Source organism: Caloenas nicobarica, chromosome 30, assembly GCF_036013445.1.
Source record: "Caloenas nicobarica isolate bCalNic1 chromosome 30, bCalNic1.hap1, whole genome shotgun sequence".
Taxonomy (NCBI): domain Eukaryota; kingdom Metazoa; phylum Chordata; class Aves; order Columbiformes; family Columbidae; genus Caloenas; species Caloenas nicobarica.
Window position 1 is genome coordinate 283,522 of NC_088274.1, and position 26,171 is coordinate 309,692.

General features: G+C 58.6%; 2 protein-coding genes across 2 annotated transcripts in view; both read left to right on the plus strand.

Moving 5' to 3' along the window:
- PFAS (phosphoribosylformylglycinamidine synthase) overlaps positions 1 to 26,171 on the plus strand; it is a 308,075-nt gene that overhangs the window by 118,812 nt on the left and 163,092 nt on the right. The window lies entirely within an intron of this gene.
- LOC135999804 (uncharacterized) lies at positions 1,697 to 25,270 on the plus strand. Its single transcript, XM_065653380.1, has 7 exons — positions 1,697 to 23,414; positions 23,559 to 23,666; positions 23,758 to 23,885; positions 23,968 to 24,026; positions 24,106 to 24,254; positions 24,385 to 24,453; positions 25,155 to 25,270. The coding sequence occupies exons 1-7, from the start codon at positions 1,697 to 1,699 to the stop codon at positions 25,268 to 25,270; spliced, it is 22,347 nt and encodes a 7,448-aa protein (XP_065509452.1).

Sequence of the window (26,171 nt, forward strand, 5' to 3'; positions counted from 1 at the left end):
GGAAGGGACCGCTACAGCACCTACCAGTACCCATCTGACGTCCACAGCACCCACCACCACCCAACTGACCTCCACAGCACCAACCGACAGCCAAGTCACCTTCACTGCTGTCACTGCCACTGATGTCACCTCCACGGACGTCCACACCACTGGAGCCACCTCCACAGCTGTCACCTCTGCTGAGGTCACCTCCATGTCGGTACCCACCATTTCCACGGAAGAGACCTCCACAGCACCCACCAGCCAAGTGACCTCCACAGCTCCAACCAGCAGTCAAGTCACCACCAGTCAAGTCACCTCCAGTGCTGTCATCTCCACCCAGGTCACCTCCACAGACATGCCCACCACCTCAGAACCCTCTTCCACCACTGTCACCTCCACTGAAGTCACCTCCATGGCCATGCCCACCACCTCTCGACACTCCTCCACAGCCTTCTCCTCCACTGGAGCCACCACCACTGGGGTCACCTCCATGTCACCATTCACCACTTCCACAGGAGAGACCTCCACAGCACCCACCAGTACCCAACTGACCTCCACTGCAGTCACCTCCACTGAAGCCACCTCCACTGGAGTAACCTCCATGGCACTCTCCACCACTTCCACAGAACATGCCACCATAGCACCCACCACCAGCCAACTGACCTCCACAGCACCCACCAGCACCCAACTGACCTCCACAGCACCCACCAGCACCCAACTGACCTCCACCGCTGTCGCGTCGCCCGAGGTCACGTCCCTGCCAGCATCCACCACTTCCACAGAAGCGACCACAACATCACCCACCAGCACCCAACTCACCTCCACAGCACCCACCACACAAGTGATCTCCACCACTGTCACCTCCACTCATGTCACATCCACTGAAGCCACCACCTCAGCAGGACCCTCCTCCACCATCTTCTCCAACACTGGGGCCACCTCCACCACTGTCCCCTCCACTGACCGCAGCTCCACCTCAGTCCCCACCACCTCTGGACCCTCCTCAACAGCCTTCTCCACCACTGGAGCCACTGCCACCACTGTCGTTATCACTGACGTCACATCCACGGAAGACACCACCTCATCAGGACTCTCTTCCACAACCAGCTCAACTACTGGAGCCACCTCCCCATCTCTCAGCTCCACTGAGGCTACATCCACAGCCATCCCCACCACCTCAGCTGCATCCTCTACAGTCTTCTCCACCACTGGAGTCACATCCAGCCCTCTCCCCTCCACTGAGGCCACCTCCACTGCTGTCCCCTCCACTGAGGTCACCTCCACAGCCATCACCACCACCTCTGGACACTCCTCCACAGCCTTCTCCTCCACTGGAGCCATCTCCACCACTGTCACCTCTACCCAGGTCAGCTCCACAGATGTCCCCAGCACCTCTGGACGCTCCACCGTCTTCTCTACAGCTGGAACCATCTCCACCACTGTCACCCCTACTGAGGTCACCACCACCTCAGAACCCTTCTCCACCCCCTTCTCCACCACTGGAGTCACCTCCACCGCTGCCACGTCACCTGAGGTCACCTCCATGTCAGTGTCCACCACATCATCGGAAGGGACCGCTACAGCACCTACCAGCACCCATCTGACGTCCACAGCACCCACCACCACCCAACTGACCTCCACAGCTCCAACCAACAGTCAAGTCACCACCAGTAAAGTCACCTCCAGTGCTGTCACCTCCACTCAGCTCACCTCCATGGCGCTACCAACCACTTCCACACAAGAGATGTCCTCATCACCCACCACTCAAGTGACCTCCAGTGCTGTCACCTCCAACCAGGTCACCTCCACGGACGTCTCAACCACCTCAGGACCCTCCTACACCACTGTCCCCTCAACTGAGGTCACCTCCATGGCAGGAACAACCACATCGGTGGAAGGGACCACCACAGCACCCACCACCACCCATCTGACCTCCACAGCTCCCACCACTCAGGGGACCTCCACTGCTGGCACCTCCATTGCTGGCACCTCCACCTCTGTCCCCACCACCTCAGGACTGTCCTCTACAGCCTCCTCCACCACTGGAGCCATGTCTACTGCTCTCACCTCCACTGAGTTCACCTCCACAGAAGCCACCACCACCCAATTGACCTCCACAACACCAACCACCAGCCAGGTGACCTCCACCACTGTCACCTCCACTCAAGTCACCTCCATGGCCATGCCCACCACCTCTGGACACTCCTCCACAGCCTTCTCCTCCACTGGAGCCACCACCACTGGGGTCACCTCTATGTCACCATTCACCACTTCCACAGGAGAGACCTCCACAGCACCCACCAGTACCCAGCTGACCTCCACTGCAGTCACCTCCACTGGATCCACCACCACTGGGGTCACCTCTATGTCACCATTCACCACTTCCACAGAAGAGACCTCCACAGCACCCACCAGTACCCAACTGACCTCCACTGCAGCCACCTCCACTGAAGCCACCTCCACTGGAGTAACCTCGATGGCACTCTCCACCACTTCCACAGAACATGCCACCATAGCACCCACCACCAGCCAACTGACCTCCACAGCACCCACCAGCACCCAACTGACCTCCACCGCTGTCGCGTCTCACGAGGTCACTTCCCTGCCAGCAGCCACCATTTCCACAGAAGCGACCACAACATCACCCACCAGCACCCAACTCACCTCCACAGCACCCACCACACAAGTGATCTCCACCACTGTCACCTCCACTCATGTCACATCCACTGAAGTCACCACCTCAGCAGGACCCTCCTCCACGACCTTCTCCTCCACTGGAGCCACCTCCACTGGGGTCACCTCCATGTCACTATCCACCACTGCCACAGAACATGCCACCATACCACCCACCAACACCCAACTGACCTCCACAGCACCTGCTTCCACAGCACTCAGCACCCAAGTCACCCCCACAGAAGCCACCACCCAACACACCTCCACTGTATCTACCAGCCACCTAACCTCTACGTCACCCACCAACAGCCAACTGACCTCTACAGCACCCACCAGCACCCAACCGACCTCCACGGCACCCGCCAGCACCCAACTCACCTCCACAGCACCCACCAGTACCCAACGGATCTCCATAGCACCAACCACCAGACAAGTGACCTCCACTGCTGTCCCCTCCTCTGAGGTCACATCCACAGGTGTCAACACCACCCCAGGATCGTCCACCACAGCCTTCTCCTCTGCTGGAGCTACATCTACTGCTGGCACCTCCACTCAGCTCACCTCCATGGCGCTACCAACCACTTCCGCACAAGAGACGTCCTCATCACCCACCACTCAAGTGACCTCCAGTGCTATCACCTCCACCCAGGTCACCTCCACGGACATCTCAACCACCTCACGACCCTCCTACACCACTGTCCCCTCAGCTGAGGTCACCTCCGTGACAGTAACCACCACATCGCTGGAAGGGACCACCGCAGCACCCACCACCACCCATCTGACCTCCACAGCTCCCACCACTCAGGGGACCTCCACTGCTGGCACCTCCACTGCTGGCACCTCCACCTCTCTCCCCACCACCTCAGGACTGTCTTCTACAGCCTCCTCCACCACTGGAGCCACGCCTACTGCTGTCACCTCCACTGAGTTCACCTCCACAGAAGCCACCACCACCCAATTGACCTCCACAACACCAACCACCAGCCAGCTGACCTCCACCCCTGTCACCTCCACTCAAGTCACCTCCATGGCCACGCCCACCTCCTCTGGACACGCCTCCACAGACTTCTCCTCCACTGGAGCCACCTCCACCGCTGTCACGTCTGCTGAGGTCACATCCACGGAAGCCACCACCACCTCAGGACTGTCCTTGACAACCTTCTCCTCCACTGAAGCTGCATCCACCGCTGTCACTCCCACCCAGGTCACCTCCATGTCAGTAGCCACCACTTCCACACAAGAGACCTCCACAGCACCCACCAGTACCCAACTCACCTCCACAGCACCCACCACCACCCAACTGACCTCCACAGCACCCATCCTCAGCACCCGATTATCCTCTACGTTACCTACCACCACTGAATTGTCCTCCAAACCACCGTTCAGCACCCAAATGATCTCCACAGCACCAACCGCTGCCCAACTGACCTCCACAGCACCTGCTTCCACAGCACCCAGCACCCAAGTGACCTCCACAGCACCCACCACCCAACACACCTCCACTGTATCTACCAGCCAACTGACCTCTACACATGGCCCCACCACCGCGGGACCCTCCTCCACGACCTTCTCCTCCACTGAAGCCACCTCCACCACTGTCACCTCCATGTCACTGTCCACCACTTCCACAGAACATGCCACCATAGCACCCAGCACCACCCAACTGACCTCCAATGCACCCGCTTCCACAGAACTCAGCACCCAAGTGACCTCCACAGAACCCACCACCCAACACACCTCCACTGTATCTACCAGCCCACTGACCTCTACATCACCCAGCACCACCCAACTGACCTCTACAGATGGCCCCACCACCGCAGGACCTTCCTCCGCAACCTTCTCCTCCACTGCAGCCACCTCAACCACTGTCACCTCCATGTCACTGTCCACCACTTCCATAGAAGAGACCTCCACAGCTCCCACCAGCACCCAACCAACCTCCACAGCTCCCACCAGCACCCAACCGACCTCCACAGCTCCCACCAGCACCCAAATGAGCTCCACAGCACCCACTGGACAAGTGATCTCCACCGCTGTCACCTCCACTCATGTCACATCCACTGAAGCCACCACCTCAGCAGGACCCTCCTCCACCATCTTCTCCACCACTGGGGCCACCTCCACCGCTGTCCCCTCCACTGACCTCACCTCCACCTCTGTCCCCACCACCTTTGGACCCTCCTCAACAGCCTTCTCCACCACTGGAGCCACCTCTTCATCTGTCACCTCTGCCACTGTCACTTCCACTCAGGTCCCCTCCATGTCGCCAGCCACCACTTCCACACAAGAGACCTCCACAGCATCCACCAGTACCCAACTCACCTCCACAGCATCCACCAGTACCCAACTGACCTCGACAGCACCCACCAGTACCCAACTGACCTCCACAGCACCAACCACCAGACAAGTGACCTCCACTGCTGTCCCCTCAACTGACGTCACCTCCACAGCCATCAGCAGCACCTCAGGACCGTCTTCCACAACCTTCTCCACCACTGGAGCCACTTCCACCACTGTCGTTATCACTGACGTCACATCCACGGAAGACACCACCTCATCAGGACTCTCTTCCACAGCCAGGTCAACTACTGGAGCCACCTCCCCATCTCTCACCTCCACTGAGGTTACATCCACGGCCATCCCCACCACCTCAGCTTCATCCTCTACAGTCTTCTCCACCACTGGAGCCACCTCCACCGCTGTCACGTCTGCTGAGGTCACCTCCACCGAAGCCACCACCACCTCAGGACTGTCCTTGACAACCTTCTCCTCCACTGAAGCTACATCCACCGCTGTCACTTCCACCCAGGTCACCTCCATGTCTGTAGCCACCACTTCCACACAAGAGACCTCCACAGCACCCACCAGTACCCAAATGACCTCCACAGCAGTCACCTCCACTGCAGTCACCTCCACTGACGTCACATCCACTGAAGCCACCAGCTCATCAGGAGCCTCATCCACAACCTTCTCCTCCACTGGAGCCACCTCCACTGGGGTCACCTCCATGTCACTATCCACCACTTCCACCGAACATGCCACCCTAGCACCCACCACCACCCAACTGACCTCTACAGATGTCCACACCACCGCAGGACCCTCCATCACGACCTTCTCCTCCATTGGAGCCACCTCCACCACTGTCACCTCCATGTCACTTTCCACCACTTCCACAGAAGCAACCACATCATCACCCACCAGCACCCAACTCACCTCCACAGCACCCACCGCACAAGTGATCTCCACCACTATCACCTCCACTCATGTCACATCCGCTGAAGCCACCACCTCAGCAGGACCCTCCTCCACCATCTTCTCCACCACTGGGGCCACATCCACCGCTGTCCCCTCCACTGACCTCACCTCCACCACTGTCTCCACCACCTCTGCACCCTCCTCAACAGACTTCTCCACCACTGGAGCCACCTCTTCATCTGTCACCTCCACCACTGTCACTTCCACTCAGGTCCCCTCCATGTCGCCAGCCACCACTTCCACACAAGAGACCTCCACAGCACCCACCAGCACCCAACTGACCTCCACAGCACCAACCACCACACAAGTGACCTCCACTGCTGTCCCCTCCACTGAGGTCACCTCCACAGCCATCACCAGCACCTCAGGACCGTCTTCCACAGCCTTCTCCACCACTGGAGCCACTTCCACCACTGTCGTTATCACTGACGTCACATCCACGGAAGACACCACCTCATCAGGACTCTCTTCCACAACCGTCTCAACTACTGGAGCCACCTCCCCATCTCTCACCTCCACTGAGGTTACATCCACGGCCATCCCCACCACCTCAGCTCCATCCTCTACAGCCTTCTCCACCACTGGAGCCACCTCCACCGCTGTCACGTCTGCTGAGGTCACCTCCACCGAAGCCACCACCACCTCAGGACTGTCCTTGACAACCTTCTCCTCCACTGAAGCTACATCCACCGCTGTCACTTCCACCCAGGTCACCTCCACGTCTGTAGTCACCACTTCCACACAAGAGACCTCCACAGCACCCACCAGTACCCAACTCACCTCCACAACACCCACCAGCACACAAGTCTCCTCCACAGCACCCACCGCACAAGTGATCTCCACCACTGTCACCTCCACTCATGTCACATCCACTGAAGCCACCACCTCAGCAGGACCCTCCTCCACGACCTTCTCCTCCACTGGAGCCACCTCCACTGGGGTCACCTCCATGGCACTATCCACCACTGCCACAGAACATGCCACCCTAGCACCCACCACCACCCAACTGACCTCCACAGCACCTGCTTCCACAGCACTCAGCACCCAAGTCACCCCCACAGAACCCACCACCCAACACACCTCCACTGTATCTACCAGCCAACTGACATCTACATCACCCACCACCACCCAACTGACCTCTACAGCATCCACCAGCACCCAACCGACCTCCACAGCACCCGCCAGCACCCAACTCACCTCCACAGCACCCACCAGTACCCAACGGACCTCCATAGCACCAACCACCAGACAAGTGACCTCCACTGCTGTCCCCTCCACTGAGGTCACATCCACAGGTGTCAACACCACCCCAGGATCGTCCATCACAGCCTTCTCCTCTACTGGAGCTACATCTACTGCTGGCACCTCCACTCAGCTCACCTCCATGGCGCTACCAACCACTTCCACACAAGAGACGTCCTCATCACCCACCACTCAAGTGACCTCCAGTGCTATCACCTCCACCCAGGTCACCTCCACGGACATCTCAACCACCTCAGGACCCTCCTACACCACTGTCCCCTCAACTGAGGTCACCTCCGTGACAGCAACCACCACATCGCTGGAAGGGACCACCACAGCACCCACCAGCACCCATCTGACCTCCACAGCTCCCACCACTCAGGGGACCTCCACTGCTGGCACGTCCACTGCTGGCACCTCCACCTCTGTCCCCACCACCTCAGGACTGTCCTCTACAGCCTCCTCCACCACTGGAGCCACGCCTACTGCTGTCACCTCCACTGAGTTCACCTCCACAGAAGCCACCACCTCCCAATTGACCTCCACAACACCAACCACCAGCCAGGTGACCTCCACCACTGTCACCTCCACTCAAGTCACCTCCATGGCCACGCCCACCTCCTCTGGACACGCCTCCACAGCCTTCTCCTCCACTGGAGCCACCTCCACCGCTGTCACGTCTGCTGAGGTCACATCCACGGAAGCCACCACCACCTCAGGACTGTCCTTGACAAGCTTCTCCTCCACTGAAGCTGCATCCACCGCTGTCACTCCCACCCAGGTCACCTCCATGTCAGTAGCCACCACTTCCACACAAGAGACCTCCACAGCACCCACCAGTACCCAACTCACCTCCACAGCACCCATCCTCAGCACCCGATTATCCTCTACGTTACCTACCACCACTGAATTGTCCACCAAACCACCGTTCAGCACCCAAATGATCTCCACAGCACCAACCGCTGCCCAACTGACCTCCACAGCACCTGCTTCCACAGCACCCAGCACCCAAGTGACCTCCACAGCACCCACCACCCAACACACCTCCACTGTATCTACCAGCCAACTGACCTCTACATCACCCACCACCACCCAACTGACCTCTACACATGGCCCCACCACCGCAGGACCCTCCTCCACGACCTTCTCCTCCACTGAAGCCACCTCCACCACTGTCACCTCCATGTCACTGTCCATCACTTCCACAGAACATGCCACCATAGCACCCAGCACCACCCAACTGACCTCCACAGCACCTGCTTCCACAGAACTCAACACCCAAGTGACCTCCACAGAACCCACCACCCAACACACCTCCACTGTATCTACCAGCCCACTGACCTCTACATCACCCAGCACCACCCAACTGACCTCTACAGATGGCCCCACCACCGCAGGACCTTCCTCCGCAACCTTCTCCTCCACTGCAGCCACCTCAACCACTGTCACCTCCATGTCACTGTCCACCACTTCCATAGAAGAGACCTCCACAGCTCCCACCAGCACCCAACCAACCTCCACAGCTCCCACCAGCACCCAACCGACCTCCACAGCTCCCACCAGCACCCAAATGAGCTCCACAGCACCCATCGCACAAGTGATCTCCACCACTGTCACCTCCACTCATGTCACATCCACTGAAGCCACCACCTCAGCAGGACCCTCCTCCACCATCTTCTCCACCACTGGGGCCACCTCCACCGCTGTCCCCTCCACTGACCTCACCTCCACCTCTGTCCCCACCACCTTTGGACCCTCCTCAACAGCCTTCTCCACCACTGGAGCCACCTCTTCATCTGCCACCTCCACCACTGTCACTTCCACTCAGGTCCCCTCCATGTCGCCAGCCACCACTTCCACACAAGAGACCTCCACAGCACCCACCAGTACCCAACTGACCTCCACAGCACCAGCCACCAGACAAGTGACCTCCACTGCTGTCCCTTCCACTGACGTCACCTCCACCATAGGCCCCACCACTTCTGGACCCTCCTCAACAGGATTCTCCACCACTGGATCCACCTCTTCATCTTTCTCCTCCACTGAGGTCACCTCCACAGAGGTCAACACCACCCCAGGATTGACAACCACAGCCTTCTCCTCTACTGGAGCTACATATACTGCTGTCACCTCCACTGAGGTCACCTCCATGTCACTATCCACCACTTCCAGAGAAGAGACCTCCACAGCACCCACTAGCACCCAACTGACCTCCACAGCACCAACCGCCAGCCAAGTGACCTCCACTGCTGTCACCTCCACTGAGGTCACCTCCATGTCGGTACCCACCACTTCCAGAGAAGAGACCTCCACAGCACCCACCACCCAAGTGACCTCCACAGCTCCAACCAACAGTCAAGTCACCACCAGTCAAGTCACCTCCAGTGCTGTCATCTCCACCCAGGTCACCACCACGGACATGGCCACCACCTCAGAACCCTCTTCCACCGCTGTCCCCTCCACTGAGGTCACCTCTACGTCATTACCCACCACTTCCTCAGAAGGGACTTCCACAGCACCCACCAGCACCCAACTGACCTCCACAGCACCCACCAGCACCCAACTGACCTCCACAGCACCAACCACCAGACAAGTAACCTCCACTGCTGTCCCCTCCACTGACGTCACCTCCACAGCCATCACCAGCACCTCAGGACCGTCTTCCACAGCCTTCTCCACCACTGGAGCCACTTCCACCACTGTTGTTATCACTGACGTCACATCCACGGAAGACACCACCTCATCAGGACTCTCTTCCACAACCCTCTCAACTACTGGAGCCACCTCCCCATCTCTCACCTCCACTGAGGTTACATCCACGGCCATCCCCACCACCTCAGCTCCATCCTCTACAGCCTTCTCCACCACTGGAGTCACATCCACCCCTGGCCCCTCCACTGAGTTCACCTCCACAGTTGCACCCACCACCTCAGGACCATCTTCCACACCCTTCTCCACTGGAGCCACCTCCTCCCCTGTCCCCACCACCGTGGTCACCTCCATGTCAGAGTCCACCACTTCCACAGAAGAGATCTCCACAGCTCCCACCAGCACCCAACCGACCTCCACAGCACCCACCAGCACCCAACTGTCCTCCACCGCTGTCATGTCTCCCGAGGTCACTTCCCTGCCAGCATCCACCACTTTCACAGAAGCGACCACAACATCACCCACCAGCACCCAACTGACCTCCACAGCACCCAGCAGCACCCAACTCACCTCCACAGCAACCACCAGCACCCAAATGACCTCCACAGCACCAACCACCAGCCAAGTGACCTCCACCCCTATCCCCTCCACTGAGGTCACCTCCACAGACCTCCCCACCACCTCCGGGCCCTTCACAGGTGTCCCCTCCACTGAGGTCACCTCCACGTCAGCACCCACCACTTCCACGGAAGAGACCTCCACAGCACCCACCACCCACCTGACCTCCACAGCACCCATCGTCAGCACCCAATTTTCCTCTACGTTACCTACCACCACTGAATTGACCTCCACAGCACCAACCAGCACCTCTGTGAGCTCCACAGCACCCACCACCTCAGGACCCTCCTCCACAACCTTCTCCTCCATTGGAACCACCTCCACCACTGTCATCTCTACCCCCGTCACCTCCACAGACGTCCCCAGTACCTCTGGACTCTCCACTGTCTTCTCTACAGCTGAAGGCACCTCCACCACTGTCACCCCTACTGAGGGCACCAGCACATCAGGACCGTCCTCCACGGCCTTCTCCACCACTGGAGTCACCTCCACTGCTGTCACATCACCTGAGGTCACCTCTATGTCAGTACCCACCACTTCCACAGAAGTGACCACAACATCACCCACCAGTACCCAAGTGACCTCCACAGCACCCACCACCCAACAGACCTCCACTGTATCTACCAGCCAACTGACCTCCACAGCACCCAGCAGCACCCAAATGACTTCTACAGATGTCCCCGCCACCTCAGCACCCTCTTCCACAACCTTCTCCTCTACGGGAGCCACCTCCACCACTGAGGTCACCTCTATGTCAGTATCTACAATTTCCACAGAAGAGACCTCCACAGCACTCACCACCACCCAACCGACCTCCGCTGCTGTCACCTCCACGGAAGTCACCTCCACAGTTGCACCCACAACCTCAGGACCCTCCTCCACGACCTTCTCCTCTACTGGAGCTACATCTACTGCTGTCACCTCCACTGAGTTCACCTCCATGTCACTGTCCACCACTTCCACAGAAGAGACCTCCACAGCACCCACCAGCACCCAGCTGACCTCCACAGGACCCACCTCCACAGCACCCACCACCACCCAGCTGACCTCCATGGCACCCGTCCTCAGCACCCAGTTATCCACTACTTTACCTACCACCACTGAAGTGTCCTCCAAAGCACCATCCAGCACCCAAATAATCTCTACAGCACCAACCACCACCCAGCTAACCTCCACAGCACCTGCTCCCACAGCACTCAGCACCCAAGTGACCTCAGCAGCACCCACCACCCAACAGACCCCCACTGTATCTACCAGCCAACTGACCTCCACAGCACCCAGCAGCACCCAAATGACTTCTACAGATGTCCCCGCCACCTCAGCACCCTCTTCCACAACCTTCTCCTCTATGGGAGCCACCTCCACCACTGAGGTCACCTCTATGTCGGTATCTACAATTTCCACAGAAGAGACCCCCACAGCACCCACCAGCAGCCAACTGACCTCCACCGATGTCCGCTCCACTGAGGTCACCTCCACAGCCATCACCAGCACCTCAGGACCATCTTCCACAGCTTTCTCCACCACTGGAGTCACGTCCACCCCTGTCCCCTCCACTGATGGCACCTCCACAGCTGCACCCACCACCTCCGGACCGTCTTCAACACCTTTCTCCACTGGAGCCACCTCCTCCCTTGTCCCCACCACCGTGGTCACCTCCATGTCAGTGTCCACCACTACCACAGACGTGACCTCCACAGCACCCACCACCACCCAACTGACCTCCACAGCACCAACCGCCAGCCAAGTGACCTCCACTGCTGTCACCGCCACTGGTGTTACCTCCATGGACGTCCACACCACTGGAGCCACGTCTACAGCTGTCACCTCCACTGAGGTCACCTCCATGTTGGTACCCACCATTTCCACGGAAGAGACCTCCACAGCACCCACCAGCCAAGTGACCTCCACAGCTTCAACCAACAGTCAAGTCACCACCAGTCAAGTCACCTCCAGTGCTGTCATCTCCACCCAGGTCACCGCCACGGACATGCCCGCCACCTCAGAACCCTCTTCCACCGCTGTCCCCTCCACTGAGGTCACCTCTACGTCATTACCCACCACTTCCTCAGAAGGGACTTCCACAACACCCACCAGCACCCACCTGACCTCCACAGCACCCATCGTCAGCACCCAATTTTCCTCTACGTTACCTACCACCACTGAATTGACCTCCACAGCACCAACCAGCACCTCTGTGAGCTCCACAGCACCCACCACCTCAGGACCCTCCTCCACAACCTTCTCCTCCATTGGAACCACCCCCACCACTGTCACCTCTACCCCCGTCACCTCCACAGACGTCCCCAGCACCTTTGGACTCTCCACTGTCTTCTCTACAGCTGAAGGCACCTCCACCACTGTCACCCCTACTGAGGGCACCAGCACATCAGGACCGTCCTCCACGGCCTTCTCCACCACTGGAGTCACCTCCACCGCTGTCACATCACCTGAGGACACCTCTATGTCACTACCCACCACTTCCACAGAAGTGACCACAACATCACCCACCAGTACCCAGGTGACCTCCACAGCACCCAGCACCCAACAGACCTCCACTGTATCTACCAGCCAACTGACCTCCACAGCACCCAGCAGCACCCAAATGACTTCTACAGATGTCCCCGCCACCTCAGCACCCTCTTCCACAACCTTCTCCTCTACGGGAGCCACCTCCACCACTGAGGTCACCTCTATGTCAGTATCTACAATTTCCACAGAAGAGACCTCCACAGCACTCACCACCACCCAACCGACCTCCGCTGCTGTCACCTCCACGGAAGTCACCTCCACAGTTGCACCCACAACCTCAGGACCCTCCTCCACGACCTTCTCCTCTACTGGAGCTACATCTACTGCTGTCACCTCCACTGAGTTCACCTCCATGTCAGAGTCCACCACTTCCACAGAAGAGACCTCCACAGCACCCACCAGCACCCAGCTGACCTCCACAGGACCCACCTCCACAGCACCCACCACCACCCAGCTGACCTCCATGGTACCTGTCCTCAGCACCCAGTTATCCACTACTTTACCTACCACCACTGAAGTGTCCTCCAAAGCACCATCCAGCACCCAACTAATCTCTACAGCACCAACCACCACCCAACTGACCTCCACAGCACCTGCTCCCACAGCACTCAGCACCCAAGTGACCTCCGTAGCACCCACCACCCAACAGACCTCCACTGTATCTACCAGCCAACTGACCTCTACATCACCCACCACCACCCAAATTACCTCTACAGACATCCCCAGCAGCTCAGGACCCTCTTCCACGACCTTCTCCTCCACTGCAGACACCTCCACCACTGTCACTTCCACTGAGGTCACCTCCATGTCGGTCTCCATCACTTCCACAGAAGTGCTATCCACAGCACCCACTAGCACCCAACTCACCTCCACAGCACCCACCAGCACCCAACTCACCTCCACAGCACCCACCAGCACCCAAATGACCTCCACAGCACCAACCACCGGTCAAGTCACGTCCACCCCTGTCCCCTCCACTGACGTCACCTCCACGTCAGCACCCACCACTTCCGTGGAAGAGACCTCCACAGCACCCACCACCCACCTGACCTCCACAGCACCCTTCGTCAGCACCCAGTTTTCCTCTACATTACCTACAACCACTGAATTGACCTCCACAGCACCAACCAGCACCTCTGTGAGCTCCACAGCACCCACCACCTCAGGACCCTCCTCCACAACCTTCTCCTCCATTGGAACCACCTCCACCACTGTCACCTCTACCCACGTCACCTCCACAGACGTCCCCAGCACCTCTGGACTCTCCACTGTCTTCTCCACTACTGAAGGCACCTCCACCACTGCCACCTCCACTGAGGTCCCCAGCACATCAGGACCGTCCTCCACGGCCTTCTCCACCACTGGAGTCACCTCCACCGCTGTCACGTCACCTGAGGACACCTCTATGTCAGTACCCACCACTTCCACAGAAGTGACCACAACATCACCCACCAGTACCCAAGTGACCTCCACAGCACCCAGCACCCAACAGACCTCCACTGTATCTACCAGCCAACTGACCTCCACAGGACCCAGCAGCACCCATATGACTTCTACAGATGTCCCCGCCACATCAGCACCCTCTTCCACAACCTTCTCCTCTACGGGAGCCACCTCCACCACTGAGGTCACCTCTATGTCGGTATCTACAATTTCCACAGAAGAGACCCCCACAGCACCCACCAGCAGCCAACTGACCTCCACCGATGTCCGCTCCACTGAGGTCACCTCCACAGCCATCACCAGCACCTCAGGACCATCTTCCACAGCTTTCTCCACCACTGGAGTCACGTCCACCCCTGTCCCCTCCACTGATGGCACCTCCACAGCTGCACCCACCACCTCCGGACCGTCTTCAACACCTTTCTCCACTGGAGCCACCTCCTCCCCTGTCCCCACCACCGTGGTCACCTCCATGTCAGTGTCCACAACTTCAACAGACGTGACCTCCACAGCACCCACCACCACCCAACTGACCTCCACAGCACCCACCAGCCAAGTGACCTCCACAGCTCCAACCAGCAGTCAAGTCACCACCAGTCAAGTCACCTCCATTGCTGTCATCTCCACCCAGGTCACCGCCACGGACATGCCCACCACCTCAGAACCCTCTTCCACCACTGTCACCTCCACTGAGGTCACCTCTACGTCGTTACCCACCACTTCCTCAGAAGGGACTTCCACAGCACCCACCAGCACCCAACTGACATCAAAGGCACCCACCAGCACCCACCTGACCTCCACAACACCCATCCTCAGCACCCAATTTTCCTCTGTGTTACCTACCACCACTGAATTGACCTCCACAGCACCAACCAGCACCTCTGTGAGCTCCACAGCACCCACCACCTCAGGACCCTCCTCCACAACCTTCTCCTCCATTGGAACCACCTCCACCACTGTCATCTCTACCCCCGTCACCTCCACAGACGTCCCCAGCACCTCTGGACTCTCCACTGTCTTCTCCACTACTGAAAGCACCTCCACCACTGCCACCTCCACTGAGGTCCCCAGCACAGCAGGACCATCCTCCACGGCCTTCTCCACCACTGGAGCCACCTCCACCGCTGTCACGTCACCTGAGGTCACCTCTATGTCAGTACCCACCACTTCCACAGAAGCGACCACAACATCACCCATCAGTACGCAACTGACCTCCACAGCACCCAGCACCCAACAGACCTCCACTTTATCTACCAGCCAACTGACCTCCACAGCACCCCTCAGCACCCAACTGACCTCCACAGCACCAAACACCGGACAAGTGACCTCCACTGATGTCCCCTCCACTGAGGTCACCTCCACAGCCATCACCAGCACCTCCGGACCATCTTCCACAGCCTTCTCCACCACTGGAGTCATGTCCACCCCTGTCCCCTCCACTGATGTCACCTCCACAGTTGCACCCACCACCTCAGGACCCTCTTCCACACCCTTCTCCACTGGAGCCACCTCCTCCCCTGTCCCCACCACCGTGGTCACCTCCATGTCAGAGTCCACCACTTCCACAGACGTGACCTCCACAGCACCCACCACCACCCAACTGACCTTCACAGCACCAACCGCCAGCCAAATCACCTCCGCTGCTGTCACCGCCACTGGTGTTACCTCCATGGACGTCCACACCACTGGAGCCACGTCCACAGCTGTCACCTCCACTGAGGTCACCTCCATGTTGGTACCCACCATTTCCACGGAAGAGACCTCCACAGCACCCACCAGCACCCAACTGACCTCTACAGCTCCAACCAACAGTCAAGTCACCACCAGTCAAGTCACCTCCAGTGCTGTCATCTCCACCCAGGTCACCGCCACGGACATGCCCACCACCTCAGAACCCTCTTCCACCGCTGTCCCCTCCACTGAGGTCACCTCTACGTCATTACCCACCACTTCCTCAGAAGGGACTTCCACAACACCCACCAGCACCCACCTGACCTCCACAGCACCCATCGTCAGCACCCAATTTTCCTCTACGTTACCTACCACCACTGAATTGACCTCCACAGCACCAACCAGCACCTCTGTGAGCTCCACAGCAGCAATCACCACAGGACCCTCCTCCACAACCTTCTCCTCCATTGGAACCACCCCCACCACTGTCACCTCTACCCATGTCACCTCCACAGACGTCCCCAGCACCTCTGGACTCTCCACTGTCTTCTCCACTACTGAAAGCACCTCCACCACTGCCACCTCCACTGAGGTCCCCAGCACATCAGGACCGTCCTCCACGGCCTTCTCCACCACTGGAGTCACCTCCACCGCTGTCACATCACCTGAGGACACCTCTATGTCACTACCCACCACTTCCACAGAAGTGACCACAACATCACCCACCAGTACTCAAGTGACCTCCACAGCACCCAGCACCCAACAGACCTCCACTGTATCTACCAGCCAACTGACCTCCACAGCACCCAGCAGCACCCAAATGACTTCTACAGATGTCCCCGCCACCTCAGCACCCTCTTCCACAACCTTCTCCTCTACGGGAGCCACCTCCACTACTGAGGTCACCTCTATGTCGGTATCTACAATTTCCACAGAAGAGACCTCCACAGCACTCACCACCACCCAACCGACCTCCGCTGCTGTCACCTCCACTGAAGTCACCTCCACAGTTGCACCCACAACCTCAGGACCCTCCTCCACGACCTTCTCTACTGGAGCTACATCTACTGCTGTCACCTCCACTGAGTTCACCTCCATGTCACTGTCCACCACTTCCACAGAAGAGACCTCCACAGCACCCACCAGCACCCAGCTGACCTCCACAGGACCCACCTCCACAGCACCCACCACCACCCAACTGACCTCCATGGCACCCGTCCTCAGCACCCAGTTATCCACTACTTTACCTACCACCACTGAAGTGTCCTCCAAAGCACCATCCAGCACCCAAATAATCTCTACAGCACCAACCACCACCCAACTGACCTCCACAGCACCTGCTTCCACAGCACTCAGCACCCAAGTGACCTCCGTAGCACCCACCACCCAACAGACCTCTACAGTATCTACCAGCCAACTGACCACTACCTCACCCACCACCACCCAAATTACCTCTACAGACATCCCCAGCAGCTCAGGACCCTCTTCCACGACCTTCTCCTCCACTGCAGACACCTCCACCACTGTCACTTCCACTGAGGTCACCTCCATGTCGGTCTCCATCACTTCCACAGATGTGCTATCCACAGCACCCACCAGCACCCAACTCACCTCCACAGCACCCACCAGCACCCAACTCACCTCCACAGCACCCACCAGCATCCAACTGACCTCCACAGCACCCCCCACTAGCCAAGTGACTTCCACAGCACCAGCCACTGAACTGACCTCCAGAGCACCCACCACCAATGAAGTGACCTCCAGTGCTGTCATCTCCACCCAGGTCACCGCCACGGACATGCCCACCACCTCAGAACCCTCTTCCACCGCTGTCCCCTCCACTGAGGTCACCTCTACGTCATTACCCACCACTTCCTCAGAAGGGACTTCCATAGCACCCACCAGCACCCAACTGACCTCAACAGCACCCACCAGCACCCACCTGACCTCCACAGCACCCATCCTCAGCACCCAATTTTCCTCTACATTACCTACCACCACTGAATTGACCTCCACAGCACCAACCAGCACCTCTGTGAGCTCCACAGCACCCACCACCTCAGGACCCTCCTCCACAACCTTCTCCTCCATTGGAACCACCTCCACCACTGTTACCTCTACCCACGTCACCTCCACAGACGTCCCCAGCACCTTTGGACTCTCCACTGTCTTCTCTACAGCTGAAGGCACCTCCACCACTGTCACCCCCACTGAGGGCACCAGCACATCAGGACCGTCCTCCACGGCCTTCTCCACCACTGGAGTCACCTCCACCATTGTCACATCACCTGAGGTCACCTCTATGTCACTACCCACCACTTCCACAGAAGTGACCACAACATCACCCACCAGTACCCAAGTGACCTCCACAGCACCCAGCACCCAACAGACCTCCACTGTATCTGCCACCCAACTGACCTCCACAGCACCCAGCAGCACCCAAATGACTTCTACAGATGTCCCCGCCACCTCAGCACCCTCTTCCACAACCTTCTCCTCTACGGGAGCCACCTCCATCACTGGGGTCACCTCTATGTCGGTATCTACAATTTCCACAGAAGAGACCCCCACAGCACCCACCAGCACCCAACTGACCTCCACCGATGTCCCCTCCACTGAAGTCACCTCCACAGTTGCACCCACAACCTCAGGACCCTCCTCCACGACCTTCTCCTCTACTGGAGCTACATCTACTGCTGTCACCTCCACTGAGTTCACCTCCATGTCACTGTCCACCACTTCCACAGAAGAGACCTCCACAGCACCCACCAGCACCCAACTCACCTCCACAGCACCCACCAGCACCCAAATGACCTCCACAGCACCAACCACCAGTGAAGTCACGTCCACCCCTGTCCCCTCCACTGAGGTCACCTCCACATCAGTACCCACCACTTCCATGGAAGAGACCTCCACAGCACCCACCACCCACCTGACCTCCACAGCACCCTTCGTCAGCACCCAGTTTTCCTCTACATTACCTACCACCACTGAATTGACCTCCAAAGCACCAACCAGCACCTCTGTGAGCTCCACAGCACCCACCACCTCAGGACCCTCCTCCACAACCTTCTCCTCCATTGGAACCACGCCCACCACTGTCACCTCTACCCACGTCACCTCCACAGACGTCCCCAGCACCTCTGGACTCTCCACTGTCTTCTCCACTACTGAAAGCACCTCCACCACTGCCACCTCCACTGAGGTCCCCAGCACAGCGGGACCGTCCTCCACGGCCTTCTCCACCACTGGAGTCACCTCCACCGCTGTCACATCACATGAGGTCACCTCTGTGTCAGTACCCACCATTTCAACAGAAGTGACCACAACATCACCCACCAGTACCCAACTGACCTCTACAGCACCAACCACCAGACAAGTGACCTCCACTGCTGTCCCCTCCACTGACGTCACCTCCACAGACATCACCAGCACCTCAGGACCCTCTTCCACACCCTACTCCATTGGAGCCACCTCCTCCCCTGTCCCCACCACCGTGTTCACCTCCATATCAGTGTCCACCACTTCCACAGACGTGACCTCCACAGCACCCACCACCACCCAACTGACCTCCACAGCACCAACCGCCAGCCAAGTGACCTCCACTGCTGTCACCGCCACTGGTGTTACCTCCATGGACGTCCACACCACTGGAGCCACGTCTACAGCTGTCACCTCCACTGAGGTCACCTCCATGTCGGTACCCACCATTTCCACGGAAGAGACCTCCACAGCACCCACCAGCACCCAACTGACCTCCACAGCAACCACCAGCACCCAACTGACCTCCACAGCAACCACCAGCACCCAAATGACCTCCACAGCACCAACCACCAGCCAAATCACGTCCACCCCTATCCCCTCCACTGAGGTCACCTCCACAGACCTCCCCACCACCTCAGGGCCCTTCACAGGTGTCCCCTCCACTGAGGTCACCTCCACGTCAGCACCCACCACTTCCACAGAAGAGACCTCCACAGCACCCACCACCCACCTGACCTCCACAGCACCCATCCTCAGCACCCAATTTTCCTCTACGTTACCTACAACCACTGAATTGACCTCCACAGCACCAACCAGCACCTCTGTGAGCTCCACAGCACCCACCACCTCAGGACCCTCCTCCACAACCTTCTCCTCCATTGGAACCACCTCCACCACTGTCACCTCTACCCACGTCACCTCCACAGACGTCCCCAGCACCTCTGGACTCTCCACTGTCTTCTCCACTACTGAAGGCACCTCCACCACTGCCACCCCCACTGAGGTCCCCAGCACATCAGGACCTTCCTCCACGGCCTTCTCCACCACTGGAGTCACCTCCACCGCTGTCACGTCACCTGAGGACACCTCTATGTCAGTACCCACCACTTCCACAGAAGTGACCACAACATCACCCACCAGTACCCAAGTGACCTCCACAGCACCCACCACCCAACAGACCTCCACTGTATCTACCAGCCAACTGACCTCCAGAGGACCCAGCAGCACCCATATGACTTCTACAGATGTCCCCGCCACATCAGCACCCTCTTCCACAACCTTCTCCTCTACGGGAGCCACCTCCACCACTGAGGTCACCTCTATGTCGGTATCTACAATTTCCACAGAAGAGACCCCCACAGCACCCACCAGCAGCCAACTGACCTCCACCGATGTCCGCTCCACTGAGGTCACCTCCACAGCCATCACCAGCACCTCAGGACCATCTTCCACAGCCTTCTCCACCACTGGAGTCACGTCCACCCCTGGCCCCTCCACTGACGTCACCTCCACAGCTGCACCCACCACCTCAGGACCATCTTCCACACCCTTCTCCACTGGAGCCACCTCCTCCCCTGTCCCCACCACCGTGGTCACCTCCATGTCAGTGTCCACCACTTCAACAGACGTGACCTCCACAGCACCCACCACCACCCAACTGACCTCCACAGCACCAACCACCAGCCAAGTGACCTCCACTGCTGTCACTGCCACTGATGTCACCTCCACGGACATCCACACCACTGGAGCCACGTCTACAGCTGTCACCTCCACTGAGGTCACCTCCATGTCGGTACCCACCATTTCCACGGAAGAGACCTCCACAGCACCCACCAGCCAAGTGACCTCCACAGCTCCAACCAGCAGTCAAGTCACCACCAGTCAAGTCACCTCCAGTGCTGTCATCTCCACCCAGGTCACCGCCACGGACATGCCTACCACCTCAGAACCCTCTTCCACCGCTGTCCCCTCCACTGAGGTCACCTCTACGTCGTTACCCACCACTTCCTCAGAAGGGACTTCCACAGCACCCACCAGCACCCAACTGACATCAACAGCACCCACCAGCACCCACCTGACCTCCACAACACCCATCCTCAGCACCCAATTTTCCTCTATGTTACCTACCTCCACTGAATTGACCTCCACAGCACCAACCAGCACCTCTGTGAGCTCCACAGCACCCACCACCTCAGGACCCTCCTCCACAACCTTCTCCTCCATTGGAACCACCTCCACCACTGTCACCTCTACCCTCGTCACCTCCACAGACGTCCCCAGCACCTCTGGACTCTCCACTGTCTTCTCCACTACTGAAAGCACCTCCACCACTGCCACCTCCACTGAGGTCCCCAGCACAGCGGGACCGTCCTCCACGGCCTTCTCCACCACTGGAGTCACCTCCACCGCTGTCACGTCACCTGAGGACACCTCTATGTCAGTACCCACCACTTCCACAGAAGTGACCACAACATCACCCACCAGTACCCAAGTGACCTCCACAGCACCCAGCACCCAACAGACCTCCACTGTATCTACCAGCCAACTGACCTCCACAGCACCCAGCAGCACCCAACTGACCTCCACAGCTCCCACCACCACTCAGTTGACCTCCACTGCCGTCTCCTCAACTGAAGTCACCTCCACCAAAGTCCTCACCTCCTCAGGACCCTCCTCCACGACCTTGTCCTCCACTGGAGCCACGTCTACTGCTGTCACCTCCACTGAGTTCACCTCCATGTCACTGTCCACCACTTCCACAGAAGAGACCTCCACAGCACCCACCAGCACCCAACTGACCTCCACAGCACCCACCAGCTCCCAATTGTCCTCTATACTACCTACCACCACCCATGGGACCTCCACAGCACCCACCACAGTGTCCACCACCCAACTGATAACCACAGCACCGATCGGCACTGACGTCATCTCCACAGCACCCACCACCACCCAAATCATGTCCACATCACCCACAACCAGCCACCTCACGTCCACGGCCGTCCCCACCACCTCAGGACTCCCCACTGTCTTCTCTACAACTGGAGCCATCCCCACCACTGTCACCTCCTCTGAGGTCACCAGCACGTCAGGACCCTCCTCCACAGCCTTCTCCACCACTGGAGTCACCTCCACCGCTGGCACGTCACCTGAGGTCACCTCCATAACAGTATCCACCACTTCCACAGAAGTGACCACCACAGCACCATCCAGCACCCAACTGACCTCTACAGCTCCAACCACCAGCCAAGTGACTTCCACAGCACCCAGCACCCAATTTTCCTCCTCAGCACCCACCACCACCCAACTGACCTCCACAGCACCCGTCGTCAGCACACAATTATCCTCTGCTTTACCTACAACCACTGAATTGTCCTCCATGGCCCCAACCACCAGCCAATTGTCCTCCGCAGCACCCAGCACCCAGGTGACCTCCAAAGAATCCAACACCACCCCATTGTCCTCTACGGCACCCACCAGCACAGATTCCACCTCCACAGCACCCACCACGGAACTGACATCTACAGCATCTGTGGCCACCCAACTGACCTCCACAGCACCCACCACCTCAGGACTTTCCTCCACAACCTTCTCCTCCATTGGAACCACCTCCACCACTGTCCCCTCTACCCAAGTCACCTCCACCGATGTCCCCAGCACCTCTGGACTTTCCACCATCTTCTCTACAGCTGAAGGCACCTCCACCACTGCCACCTCCACTGAGGTCATCAGCACATCAGGACCTTCCTCCACGGCCTTCTCCACCACTGGAACCACCTCCACCACTGTCACCGTCACCGAGGTCACCTCCATGTCAGTATCCACCACTTCTACAAAGGGGACCTCCACAGAACCCACCAGCACCCAACTGACCTCCACAGCATCCACTACCACCCAATTATCCTCCGCAGTACCCACCAACGTCCAATTGACCTCCACAGCACCATCCGCCACCCCACTGATCTCCAGAACACCCAGCACCACCCAACCAACCTCCACAGCACCCACCAGCACCCAGCTGACCTCCACAGCACCCACCACTACCGAAGCCACCTCCTCAACACTCTCCACCACAATTCTTCCATCAGGTGAGTTTCCCCCTTCCCACCTCCACTGCAAAGGACCCTCATGTCCCACATGTCACCTCTACCCTACCCAGCTCAAAGCGGGTCCCCTTGTCCCCGGGTGTTCTCCAAGGGGACCTTCTGAGCCCCCTACCCTTCTCCCTCCAGTTTTCTGCCAGAATGGAGGCACCTATAATGGGAACAAGTGTCTCTGCTCCTCGTCTTTCTACGGTCCCTTGTGCGAGTTCGCCGTCGACTCCATCACCACCAACCTCCGTAAGTGTCACCTCCACGGCCTCCCTGGAGGTTCTGACCTCCCTGGGCCACCACGTTGAGGTCCTTCCCATCACCCTTTGTGTCCCTTTAGCTTACCCGGGGACAATTCTGGCCTACATGGTGGCGAGCGTGACCGTCACCAACTTCAACTACACAGCGGAGCTCAATGATACCCAGTCAGACACCTACCGCTTCTTTGAGGAGCACTTCCGCAGGGAGGTGAGGAGAGGAGGGTTGACTTGTCCCTCCATGGCCATCTTGTCCCCTGGGTGGTGGCTCATGCAACTCTTTGGCTTTGCAGATCAAGAAGATCTATGGGAACATTCCCGGCTACGAGGGTGTGGAGATCATCAGCCTAAGGTAAGGTGTCCCTGATGTGGTTTTGGGGTGGGCTCTCCCCATTTGTCCCCTCTAACTCCACCACGTGCCCTCCCCAAAGGCCTGGCAGCATTGTGGTGGAACACGAGATCTTCTTCACCATGGCGGAGACCAGCAACGTGACGGAGACGTTCAAGGAGACAATGAGGATGGTGGTGGAGAGTCTGCAGGAGACACAGGCCACCCAGGGCAACTGTCAACACAACATCTGTGGGTGACCTTCCATGTCCCTTGTTTCACCCCTTCCCGGATGCCTGGGTCCCTCCCAGATGCCTGGGTCCCACCTGAATCACCCAAGGATGGTTCTCTGACATCTCTCTCTCTCTTCCTCCTACCACAGCCATCCTCTGCCTCAACGTGTCGCCCAACCCCATTGTCAGGAACATGACACAAGCATCTTCCCTGATTGGTGAGACCTTCTGGGGACCCTCTTGTGATCCCCACCAGCCCCCAGTGCACCCCACCAGTTCTCCCAGCTCCCTACATCACTCCTTCACCTACCCCACAAGTTCTCGCCATGTTCCCCATCAGCTCCTTGACCATCCCACCAGTTCCTTGCCCATCCTACCAGCTCCTTGTCCATCCCACCAGCTCCTTGCCCATCCTAACAATTCCTTGTCCATCCCACCGGCTCCTTGACCATCCCACCAGCCCCTTGACCATCCCACCAGCTCCTTGACCACCCTACAAATTCCTTGACCATCCTACGAGTTCCTTGACCATCCCAACAGCTCCTTGCCCATCCCAACAGCTCCTTGCCCATCCTACCAGCTCCTTGCCCATCCTACCAGCTCCTTGACAATCCCACCAGTTCCTTGCCCATCCTACCAATTCCTTGTCCATCCCCCCAGTTTCTTTCCCATCCTACCAGTTCCTTGTCCATCCCACCAGATCCCTGCCCATCCCACCAGCTCGTGGCCCACCTCACCACATCCCTCACCCCCGTTCTCCTCTAACCCTCCAACCCACTCCCCCACAGAGATCTGCAGGCAACGTGCGCCCAGCGATTATCGCGATTTCTACTTCCCATTGATCACGGAGGGCACCATCCAGTGCATCACCAACTGCACGCCCAACACGCTCAGCACCCTGGACTGTCACTTCGGCCAGTGCCACGTCACCCGGGCCGGTCCCCAGTGCTCGTGAGTGCCACCATGGCTGCGGGATTGGCCGGTGGAGGAGTCTCCATCATCCTCGCTCTGGTCGCAAGGAGAGGGTGGACCTGACCTTGTCTCCATCCCACAGGTGTTACGACAAAGCCCTGTACTGGTACACGGGTGACAACTGCTCTGGGCGCATCAGCAAGGTGGCCATGGCCTTGGGGTTGGTGTCCACCATCTTGCTCATCAGCTGCATCATCCTCATCATCATACTGGTCAGGAACCAGCACCAGAAGAAGTACAAGCTGAGGTAGAGGAGCCCGGACACCTGGGTTCCCTGTTGGGGAGGGTCTTCCAGTTGAGAGGAGGGTTGGTTCTCTTTGGGGGAGCCCCCTCCTCTGGTTCTCCGCTCCCCTCCCTCTGAGACACCTTCTTGTCACCCACCCAGTGACCCTCAAATCTACACCGGTGTCAACTGGTACGAGGCTGATGGCTTCACCTGGCGCTCGCCCGATGGGTTCCTCTACCGCAACATGGGAGCCGACAGTGCCACAGGTAACCCCCAGCCCCAATTTTGGTTGATGGAGACCAATGTGTGGGGAAGACCGTCCCCCTAAGCCAACCAACAGCCCCCCACCATCTCCCCACAGGTGATGACACCCTACGCAATTTCACCCCTTCGTTGGAGGTGGTGGATACGTCCAGGCCGGTACGTCCTCCTTCTCCTCCAGCAGCACCCACCACCCTCCCCTGGACTGAGGACCCAAGGGAGACCCCTCCCCAAACCCCACGCTCCTCTTATCCCCTCTCTTTCTCCCTCCATAGATGAAGATCTCCAGGCCAAAGCTCAGATCTTCCAGTCGGATCTTCCCACCGGTCAACAGAAGACAACCCAACTGGGATGACCGGTAGAGGACCCCCCTAAACTCAACACCACGGGTTTTCTTTCCCAAGGGACCCCCCCAAAATCTGCCCGGTGTGGCCGGGCCACCGGCACGCGGGTCATGCCGAAAGCTGGGCCAGATGT